Here is a 12,019-nt window from a genome sequence, read left to right on the forward strand (position 1 = left end):
AAAGCATGCTATCCGCACCCTTCTTGTCCTCATGCAAGGCCTGGGTTGTTGTGTCTCACAAAGCGTGGCCTTCTCCTCCTGCGCCTCCTCCTGTTCCATCACGTCTGCTGCTGCTGGGTTAGCGTTGCCGCGTGGTCCCTGTTTATTGAACCACTTATCTTTATTACATTTATGACTGCATGGCGGTACCTCATGCAAGGCCTGGGTTGTTGTGTCTCACAAAGCGTGGCCTTCTCCTCCTGCGCCTCCTCCTGTTCCATCACGTCTGCTGCTGCTGGGTTAGCGTTGCCGCGTGGTCCCTGTTTATTGAACCACTTATCTTTATTACATTTATGACTGCATGGCGGTACCTCATGCAAGGCCTGGGTTGTTGTGTCTCACAAAGCGTGGCCTTCTCCTCCTGCGCCTGCTCCTGTTCCATCACGTGTGCTGCTGCTGCTGCTGGGTTAGCGTTGCCGGTCCCTGTTTATGGAACCTCTTATCTTTATTACATTTATGACTGCATGGCGGTACAAAGCATGCTATCCGCACGCTTCTTGTCCTCATGCAAGGCCTGGGTTGTTGTGTCTCACAAAGCGTGGCCTTCTCCTCCTGCGCCTCCTCCTGTTCCATCACGTCTGCTGCTGCTGGGTTAGCGTTGCCGCGTGGTCCCTGTTTATTGAACCACTTATCTTTATTACATTTATGACTGCATGGCGGTACAAAGCATGCTATCCGCACGCTTCTTGTCCTCATGCAAGGCCTGGGTTGTTGTGTCTCACAAAGCGTGGCCTTCTCCTCCTGCGCCACCCTCCTCCTGTTTCATCACGTGTGCTGCTGCTGGGTTAGCGTTACCGGTCCTTTTTCCTGGAACCTCTTATATGTATTACATTTATGACTGCATGCCGACAAAAAGCATGTTACCTGTGCAAAGAAAACAGACATTTCCCGCATTTAAAAGACAGTTTTCCCTTTGAAACTTTAAAATCGATTTTCTCAAAAACTATAACCTCTTTTTGCTAAAAAAATTTTTTCCTCTTGTACCTACTCCCAAGGTGCACATACCCTGTAAATTTGGGGTATGTAGCATGTAAGGAGGCTTTACAAAGCACAAAAGTTCGGGTCCCCATTGACTTCCATTATGTTCGGAGTTCGGGTCGAACACCCGAACATCGCGGCCATGTTCGGCCTGTTCGGCCCGAACCCGAACATCTAGATGTTCGCCCAACACTATCAGCAACCAATAGTACCACGCAATGTACTAACCAAGACACGGACAGGGCTTAGCAACCAATAGTACCACGCAATGTACTAACCAAGACATGGACAGGGCTCAGCAACCAATAGTACCACACAACATACTAACCAAGACATGGACAGGGTTCAGCAACCAATAGTACCACGCAATGTACTAACCAAGGCAGGGACAGGGCTCAGCAACCAATAGTACCACACAACATACTAACCAAGACACGGACAGGGCTCAGCAACCAGTAGTACCACGCAATGTACTAACCAAGACATGGACAGGGCTCAGCAACCAGTAGTACCACGCAATGTACTAACCAAGGCAGGAACAGGGCTCCGCAACCAATAGTACCACATAACATTTTAGACCAGTTTAATACAGTGAGCAGCATTTGGTCTGAGCACTGACAAGCTGACCATCCAACCCTTCAACCTCTGCAGCAATGCTGCCAGCACTCATATGTTTATTTGCAAAAGACAACCTGTGGATTTGACATTGACGACATGCACTCAACTACTTACGCCGACCCCTAAACTTTAATAACCATACCTGAAATTTGGGGTCACTCGAGGAAAGGGCCACTGAGATATGGCCTCCCAAAGAGGGGGCACACAAGCACAAAATTCACTAAAATGTGGGGGCATATCTCTGGCTCTGGGGGTGCCAGTGACTCCAAATTTGGAGTGTAAGAAAGTCAATATGCCTTCTACATACATGCCAAATGTCAACAGCCTGGGATGTTCCTAACAGAAAACGTTCCCAAACCAAACTTCCTTTTTTGGGGTGCAGTATCTCTGGTTCTTGGAGGGCTAGCATGACCCCGATTATGCCCACATGTAGCCATGATCCTCTGCTACACACACCTGAAATTTAGGGTCTCTGGGGCTAAAGACTCTAGAGATACGGCCTCCCAAAAGGGGGAACCTGGACCAGTAAACGTGCTCCACAGCGCCACCTCTGGCCATGAAGGACTTAGGACTAAATGTCCTCCGATATTCTCTAATTCAGAAGATACTCAATTCACCCCCTGGTGGCCACAGGTGGTAATGCAGCTAACTTGGGGGGGGGGGAGGCAATATTGGCATCTAGTGGCCACAATTGGTAAAACAGTTACCCTAGTCTGCAAATATTTATTTGTTGTATTTTTAAAGCGCCAACATATTATGCAGCGCTGGACATTAGTTTCGGTTGCAGGCAATATTTAGGGGTGACATACAGCAATACGACAACACAGAAATGCAAGAAAAACAAGGTCGCACAGCACAGTATGGGCTTGTTTCACTAAACCGTGATAATTCATATCAAGGCCATTTTTGCGTGCATTTTCACGTTTGTATGCAATCGCGAATTATCAGGGGCAACCGTGAATTTTCGCGAATTATCACGGTTTAGTAAATCAAGCCATATGAGTACAAGGTAATGCTTAGTCAGTCACTGGATGGGAGTATGGGGGATTAGGCAAGCTGAGTTCACTCACATGCATATCATGGGTGCACAGTAATGGAGGCGCATGATCAGGTAGGACACAAAAGGAGGAGGACTCTGCCAGAAAGTCTTACAATCTAGAGGGAGAGATAGGCAAGGCCGGATTATCCCACTAATCATTCCAATCACCTGATTGGGGCCCCATCAGCAGAGTTTAAGGGGCCCCATCAGCATGTAATCTGGCCCTGGTATCCTAGCTGCTGTCTCGTAAAAACAGCAAGGCTCATGTGGTCCTGCTGCAGAGGGGAGGGAGGACGCTGGAGAACAGAGCTGCTTATATTAGGTAAAGAGATACTAGTTGCGCTGGGTTTAACTGGTGTCTTATATTATTCCCTCAATATAGTCTGCGTTCCAACCGTTATTCAATAGAACATCTGAAAGTTTATTCATCAATAAAATACATATATTACATTAATTACATGCAAGTCAAGAAATAATAGTGTATAGTTAATTCATTCAGCCTGGCAGTCATCCACAGACCCTCCAATGTGCACAAATTGCCAAAAAAAAGGTACCAATAAAAATATGTAAAAAATATAAAAAATATAAAAAGTAGATCCTCAATATTTTGTAGAATGAACTTCCTCTGAAAAAAAGGGGTGTTAATATGTCCCAATGTGAGTCACAGTAAGGTCTTGCGGAGGGTCAGCTCCCTTGGACCTATTACCAAAGTAATAGTAAAAAGTAAACAGAGCTGCTTACTTTAACTGCTAAAGTTCTTCTTCCCCCATTCAGTTAATAATTTGGCCCTCAGACGCTGCTGAGCTGTGGCTGTGTGTTGCCAGGCAACAGCAGGAAGCCGGGTTCTGCTCTAATGGAAGCAGCCCATGCTTCCTGCAGAATTGAATTGCCTGTGTCTGCTCTGGCTGTTTCCCTGCACTTTATGCCCTCTCCTCCCATCCCAGCAGGAATATAAGCTTCAGCATGAAGAATCAGGAGAGGCAAGCAGGCATTTCCAGAGCAGGCATTTCCATTGTCTTTTCAAAGGGCCGTCTGACACCCTCATGTCACCTCTCCCTGCATGAGCCGCCTCCTCTCTGTATCACCAGTTCCAGGCAGCTAGCTGGCACAGATCACCCACTGCTCCCAGTCATCAGACATCTGCAAGGCAAAGATGGTGAGAAGGACAGCAGGCAGGGGTAGAGAAAGTTGTGACTTTCAGTTTCAGAGCACTGAAAATATGATTGGATTATTTCACAAAGCTTTTCTCTTGACCTAACTTGCAGTCCCTATGTGTTTGTGTGTGTTGGGGTGGGACAGGCAGTGCCTGCGCGTTGGGGTGGGACAGGCAGCGCCTGCGCGTTGGGGTGGGACAGGCAGTGCCTGCGCGTGCGCGTTGGGGTGACGTGACCACACACACACACAGGACAGGAGTGACCACACACACACACACAGGACAGGAGTGACCACACACACAGGACAGGAGTTACCACACACACACAGGACAGGAGTTACCACACACACACACACACACACAGGACAGGAGTGACCACACACACACACACACACACACACACACACACACACACACACACACACACACACACACACACGACAGGAGTGACCACACACACACACACAGGACAGGAGTGACCACACACACACACACAGGACAGGAGTGACCACACACACACACAGGACAGGAGTGACCACACACAGGACAGGAGTGACCACACACACACACTCACACAGGACAGGAGTGACCACACACAGGACAGGAGTGACCACACACACACACACACACACACAGGACAGGAGTGACCACACACACACACACACACACACACACACACACACACACACACACACACACACAGGACAGGAGTGACCACACACACACACAGGACAGTAGTGACCACACACAGGACAGTAGTGACCACACACAGGACAGGAGTGACCAAACACACACACACAGGACAGGAGTGACCACACACACACACACAGGACAGGAGTGACCACACACACACACAGGACAGGAGTGACCACACACAGGACAGGAGTGACCACACACACACACTCACACAGGACAGGAGTGACCACACACAGGACAGGAGTGACCACACACACACACACACACACACAGGACAGGAGTGACCACACACACACACACACACACACACACACACACACACACACACACACACACACACACACACAGGACAGGAGTGACCACACACACACAGGACAGTAGTGACCACACACAGGACAGTAGTGACCACACACAGGACAGGAGTGACCAAACACACACACACAGGACAGGAGTGACCACACACACACACACAGGACAGGAGTGACCACACACACACACAGGACAGGAGTAACCACACACACACACAGGACAGGAGTGACCACACACACACACAGGACAGGAGTGACCACACACAGGACAGGAGTGACCACACACACACACTCACACAGGACAGGAGTGACCACACACAGGACAGGAGTGACCACACACACACACACACACACACAGGACAGGAGTGACCACACACACACACACACACACACACACACACACACACACACACAGGACAGGAGTGACCACACACACACAGGACAGTAGTGACCACACACAGGACAGTAGTGACCACACACAGGACAGGAGTGACCAAACACACACCACACACACACACACACACACACACAGGACAGGAGTGACAGCGCACGCACGCAGGACAGGAGTGACAGCGCACGAATGCAGGACAGGAGTGACAACACACAGGACAAGAGTGACAAAACATACACACAGGGCAGGTCCGACAATACACACAGCAGGAGCAACAACACGCACAGGACAGGAGTGACAACACAAGAAGTGGACAGGAGTGACAACACAAGAAGTGGACAGGAGTGACAACACAAGGCGCCTGATTCACAAAGCGGTGATAACTCAGTTATCACGCCTAAAAGACTTTAGGCGTGATAAGCTTTGCACCACTGAGTTAGCACGTTTTGTGCTCTTTATCGCGCGCAAAGTTTTGCACGCGCAATTGCGCAACTTCACGCGCAGCGCCCATAGGGTTTAATGGGCACATCGCGCGAACTGCACCATGCATCAGGCAATTGCGCGCGCAAAGTTTCATTTTATCACGCCTAAACTGAGTTTAGGCGTGATAAAGGGCTTTTCACAGGCGTGCAAACACTTTGCACCGCTTTGTGAATCAGGCCCAAGAAGTGGACAGGAGTGACAACACAAGAAGGGGACAGGAGTGGCAACACAAGAAGTGGACAGGAGTGACAATACACTCACAGTAGCGACAACATACATAGAGACAGAAGTGACACACAAATCATGCTGGGACGCAAGTTTATGATGTTGTGCATCTCTCCTCTGACCTTTCTCCTCACCTCCAAGGCTTGTCTTCAGACTCAACCTCTCCCCCTCCTATCTGGAGCTCATCTCCCTCTCGTTTCCCTTACAGCTAGCTGTTTACTTTCCTGGCTGTGGCTGCCAATTTTACCCCTTCCATGTAGTATGAGAGCCATACCTACAAAGTCTATTCTATTGAGCTGAACTCCCCATCAGATAGAATTTTTTGCAAGATGCTGCACACAAAGATGCTGTACACATGCAACAGATCAGTATCTGCAAAAGATCTGTTCCTGCAAAAGATCCGTTTCTGCAAAATGCATTCATATTCTATGATATCTGCAGATCCTCATACACACCTTGTTTAACAAACATTCATCTGCAGATCAGATCCACCAGGATGGATCTTCAGATCTGCAGATGATTGTCTGATCTGCAGATAATTGTCTGTTAAACAAGGTGTGTATGAGGATCTGCAGATATCATAGACTATGAATGCATTTTGCAGGAACGGATCTTTTGCAGGAACAGATCTTTTGCAGATATTGATCTTTTGAACGTGTTCAGCATCTTGCAAAGATTTTTATCTGATGGGGAGTTCAGCTCCATAGAATAGACTGTGTAGGTATGGCTCTCATACTCCATGGAAGGGGGTAAAATTGGTCTGTGATCTTTCATTTTCCAAAGACTGTGGTCTGATGTGTGTATGAGCCTTTAGGAAAATGAAAGATCACAGACCAATTTTACCCCCTTCCATGTAGTATGAGAGCCATACCTACACAGTCTATTCTATGGAGCTGAACTCCCCATCAGACAGAAATCTTTGCAAGATGCTGCACACAAAGATGCTGTACACATTCAAAAGATCAGTATCTGCAAAAGATCTGTTCCTGCAAAATGCATTCATAGTCTATGATATCTGCAGATCATCATACACACCTTGTTTAACAGACATTCATCTGCAGATCCGATCCACCAGGATGGATTTTCAGATCTGCAGATAATTGTCTGATCTGCAGATGAATGTCAGTTAAACAAGGTGTGTATGCTGATCTGCAGATCTCATAGACTATGAATGCAATTTGCAGGAACGGATCTGTGGCAGGAACAGATCTTTTGCAGATACTGATCTTTTGTGTCTGTACAGCATCTGTGTGTGCAGAATCTTGCAAGGATTTTTTCTGATGGGGAGTTCAGCTCCATAGAAAAGACTGTGAAGGTATGGCTCTCATACTACATGGAAGGGGGTAAAATTGGACTGTGATCTTTCTTTTTCCAAAGACTATAGTCTGATGTGTGTATGAGCCTTAACGATCACTTGTTTGCAGGATACCTATGAATGTTTTCTCTCTGAAAAATGATGAATGATTGTTTTTCCTGTTAGAGCAGTGAGTCCCTAATGCCTGGTACGCACCAGATAGATGGGTTGAATCGATTTTCCGATCACTTATACAAAGTCGATTAGAAAAGTGATCAAAAATCAGATTAGACCTGTCAGAAATAATCAATTTGAACCCATCTATCTGATGGCAAATTGCATGGTGTGTACCAGGCATGAAGTAGCAGAGCGGCATTCATCTCCCTCTCTGCTCTTCTGTAATCACAGATCTGTTGCATTTATTTTATAGTATTTATTGTACTGATTCTTTCACAGGTGTTTTTTTACTGTTTGCCAACACGGTACAAATATATATTTTGTTTTAATTTTTAGTGTACGTTATTACTTTTTGGTAAACAAAACAGAATGTAACAATACACAAGTATACAACAGTACATTTGCAATTATAATTATAGAGAAGTTGTCTATCTCATACTAGACTACTGCTGCCTTTAAAATGAGCCAGCAAGGGGTTAAGATTTAGCTTAGAAGAGGCTGCCATAAATCTCTCTAAGGAAAAACAAACCTTATCTTTCTGTGTAAGATTTACAATCCAGGAGGAGAGAGAGGAGAAGGAATGGCTCAAGTCATTAACAGAGTCTGACCAGCAATACATTGTTTAGCCCAGCTTGAGTTGTAAAGTGGAAATAATTCTGTTAAAATGTTTACTTTTACTGGATCAGAAATTGTCTACATTGTGATCCATGTTTCTCTCACCCCTGGCAATAAACTGAAGCTTGTATGTTCAGTAGATAGCACTGTCTCATCGCACACCATGAAGTAAGGAAAATACACGGAGCTCTGGAATTCTGACTGTGTGTGCAGCAAAGCCGGGGCGCTTCGGAGCAGGAGAAATAATTTATTTTGACATGCAGCCTCTTATCTCTCTCAGGTCCTGCCGCCCTTTTATCCTTCTGATTTTTCTCCGCCCTAGGCAGTGACCTTTGCGGCCTTTGCAGAAATCCGGCCCTGCATATTTTTACTGTTGGTATGATGTTCTTTTGCTGAAATGCTGTGTTACTTCTACGCCAGATGTAACGGGACACGCACCCTCCAAAAAGTTCAACTTTTGCCTCGTCGGTCCACATGGTATTTTCCCAAAAGTCTTGGCAATCATTGAGATGTTTTTTTAGCAAAATTGAGACGAGCCTTAACCACTTGAGGACCACAGTCTTTCTACACCTTAAGGACCGGCCACTTTTTTTCCATTCAGACCACTGCAGCTTTCACGGTTTATTGCTCGCTCATACAACCTACCACCTAAATGAATTTTGGCTCCTTTTCTTCTCACTAATAAAGCTTTCTTTTGGTGCTATTTGATTGCTCCTGCGATTTTTACTTTTTATTATATTCATCAAAAAAGACATGAATTTTGGCAAAATAATGATTTTTTTTAACTTTCTGTGCTGACATTTTTCAAATAAAGTAAAATTTCTGTATACATGCAGCGCGAAAAATGTGGACAAACATGTTTTGGATAAAAAAAAACCCATTCAGTGTATATTTATTGGTTTGGGTAAAAGTTATAGCGTTTACAAACTATGGTGCAAAAAGTGAATTTTCCCATTTTCAAGCATCTATGACTTTTCTGACCCCCTGTCATGTTTCATGAGGGGCTAGAATTCCAGGATAGTATAAATACCCCCCAAATGACCCCATTTTGGAAAGAAGACATCCCAAAGTATTCACTGAGAGGCATAGTGAGTTCATAGAAGATATTTTTTGTCACAAGTAAGCGGAAAATGACACTGTGACAAACAAAAAAAAAAAAAAAAAAAAAAAGTTTCCATTTCTTCTAACTTGCAACAAAAAAAAAATGAAATCTACCACGGACTCACCATGCCCCTCTCTGAATACCTTGAAGGGTCTACTTTCCAAAATGGGGTCATTTGTGGGGTGTGTTTACTGTCCTGACATTTTGGGGGGTGCTAAATTGTAAGCACCCCTGTAAAGCTTAAAGGTGCTCATTGGACTTTGGGCCCCTTAGCGCAGTTAGGCTGCAAAAAAGTGCCACACATGTGGTATTGCCGTACTCAGGAGAAGTAGTATAATGTGTTTTGGGGTGTATTTTTACACATACCCATGCTGGGTGGGAGAAATATCTCTGTAAATGACAATTTGTTAATTTTTTTTTTACACACAATTGTCCATTTACAGAGATCTTTCTCCCACTCAGCATGGGTATGTGTAAAAATACACCCCAAAACACATTATACTACTTCTCCTGAGTACGGCGATACCACATGTGTGGCACTTTTTTGCACCCTAACTGCGCTAAAGGGCCCAAAGTTCAATGAGTACCTTTAGGATTTCACAGGTCATTTTGAAAAATTTCGTTTCAAGACTACTCCTCACGGTTTAGGGCCCCTAAAATGCCAGGGCAGTATAGGAACCCCACAAATGACCCCATTTTAGAAAGAAGACACCCCAAGGTATTCCGTTAGGAGTATGGTGAGTTCATAGAAGATTTTATTTTTTGTCACAAGTTAGTGGAAAATGACACTTTGTGAAAAAAAACAATAAAAAATCAATTTTCCGCTAACTTTTGACAAAAAATAAAATCTTCTATGAACTTACCATACTCCTAACGGAATACCTTGGGGTGTCTTCTTTCTAAAATGGGGTCATTTGTGGGGTTCCTATACTGCCCTGGCATTTTAGGGGCCCTAAACCGTGAGGAGTAGTCTGGAAATCAAATTCCGCAAAATGACCTGTGAAATCCTAAAGATACTCATTGGACTTTGGGCCCTTTAGCGCAGTTAGGGTGCAAAAAAGTGCCACACATGTGGTATCGCCGTACTCGGGAGAAGTAGTACAATGTGTTTTGGGGTGTATTTTTACACATACCCATGCTGGGTGGGAGAAATAACTCTTTTGATTTTTTTACACACAATTGTCCATTTACAGAGTTATTTCTCCCACCCAGCATGGGTATGTGTAAAAATACACCCCAAAACACATTGTACTACTTCTCCCGAGTACGGCGATACCACATGTGTGGCACTTTTTTGCACCCTAACTGCGCTGAGGGGCCCAGAGTCCAATGAGTACCTTTAGGCTTTACAGGGGTGCTCAAAATTTAGCACCCCGCCCACTTGCCAGGACAGTTAACAAACCCCACAAATGACCCCATTTTGGAAAGAATACACGCTAAGGTATTCCATGAGGGCCATGGTGAGTTCATAGAAAATTTTATTTTTTGTCACAAGTTAGCGGAAAATGACATTTTGTGAAAAAAAAAAAAACACAAAACCACAATTTCTGCTAACTTGTGACAAAAAATAAAACATTCTATGAACTCACCATGCACCTCACGGAATACTTTGGGGTGTCCTCTTTCCAAAATGGCATCATTCGTGGGGTCTGTCCTGGCATTTTAGGGTCTCTGCAATCATTACATGTATGGCCAGTATTAGGAGTTTCTGCTATACTCCTTATATTGGGCATAAGGGTAATGCACTGTGGGCTGAAAGGAAAAATGAACGTCAAACAATCAATCAATGTGGATGAAAAAATATCTGCCAAAAAATTTAAAAAAAAAATTTAAAAAAAAAAAAAAAAAAAAGAGGAGGAAGGCGTCTGCCAGGACATAGGAGCTGCCGCCCCAAAAATCCAAACCCACCAGCTCGTATGCCCTGGCAAACCTGATTTATCCATTCACACCGATCGATGTGGATGAACAAATCATTGCCAGAGTTCTTTTTTGATACAAAGTGTTTGCCAAAGCATATGAATCCCCAACACCACTCCTCGGCCCATATGCCTCGGCAAACGTATCTTTTTGACTGCGGAGGAGAAATCTCGTCCTGCAGCGCTGCATGCACCGACTTGTGTGTAAGCTGACAGACGCGCAACGTTCTGTCAGGATGCACCATCAGTACTGCAGCTGGTTAGTCATTCGCTCGGTCCACCTGGAAGGTTATTGGATGGAAAAAGAGAAAAAAAAACCCAAAAAACAAGCAAGCAGCAAAGCAATTACTTCATTAACATTAATAACCTTTGAACTTTTTTAATAAAAAACTTAACATTGCAAACCAAACATTAACTTCTTTGCTTACCTGTTTTTTGTTTTTTTTTAACTTACCTCCCGAGGACAAACCTCTCCTCCCCCATGGAACAATGTGCGAAGTGCAAATTGCACAGAGTTGTGGCGAAATACATTACGCAATTTGTCCCAAGTGAAAGGAGAGGTTTCTGGCAGCCCTGTGTATTAGGGTCTCTGGAAACCCGATGTTTGGTTTCACACTGCATATTGACATATCCGGTGGGTCGAGCCCGCCGCACCGTATCGTCCAAAACAGACCTTCAGGCAATACCACAAGAGTAGCATTCGGCCTAGTAATGAACTGCGTCGCCATAGACTAACATGACTTCCGCGCCGATCGATATTGCCACAGAAGCCACGCAGTAACGTAGGCATGCACTAGCGTTAAGTCAAGCACTTCCGGCGTAGGGGGGGACCGCAAAGTGTGACTTTTGCTAGGCATTTTGCCCTAACGCATCGCAGCAGTGTGAAATAGCACTGAGAGACCCTTGTGTGCCTAGCGCTGTGTGTGGAGTTCCCTACTCTCTAATAGTGTACCTGCTCGTGGTACCTCTCAAAACACTCCCCTAG

The 12,019-nt window shown here is 45.1% G+C and overlaps 1 protein-coding gene across 1 annotated transcript in view; it reads left to right on the forward strand.

Annotated features, from left to right (window-relative positions):
• The first annotated feature begins 3,534 nt into the window (after positions 1–3,534).
• Positions 3,535–12,019, forward strand: part of LOC137564372 (hepatitis A virus cellular receptor 1 homolog) — a 254,170-nt gene continuing 245,685 nt past the window's right edge. The window contains exon 1 of the mRNA XM_068278157.1: positions 3,535–3,830. Within this exon, the coding sequence (XP_068134258.1) occupies positions 3,828–3,830 (3 nt within the window). The 5' untranslated portion in view covers positions 3,535–3,827. The remainder of the gene's footprint in view (positions 3,831–12,019) is intronic.

The sequence above is a fragment of the Hyperolius riggenbachi genome, chromosome 3 (assembly GCF_040937935.1).
Source record: "Hyperolius riggenbachi isolate aHypRig1 chromosome 3, aHypRig1.pri, whole genome shotgun sequence".
Lineage (NCBI taxonomy): Eukaryota > Metazoa > Chordata > Amphibia > Anura > Hyperoliidae > Hyperolius > Hyperolius riggenbachi.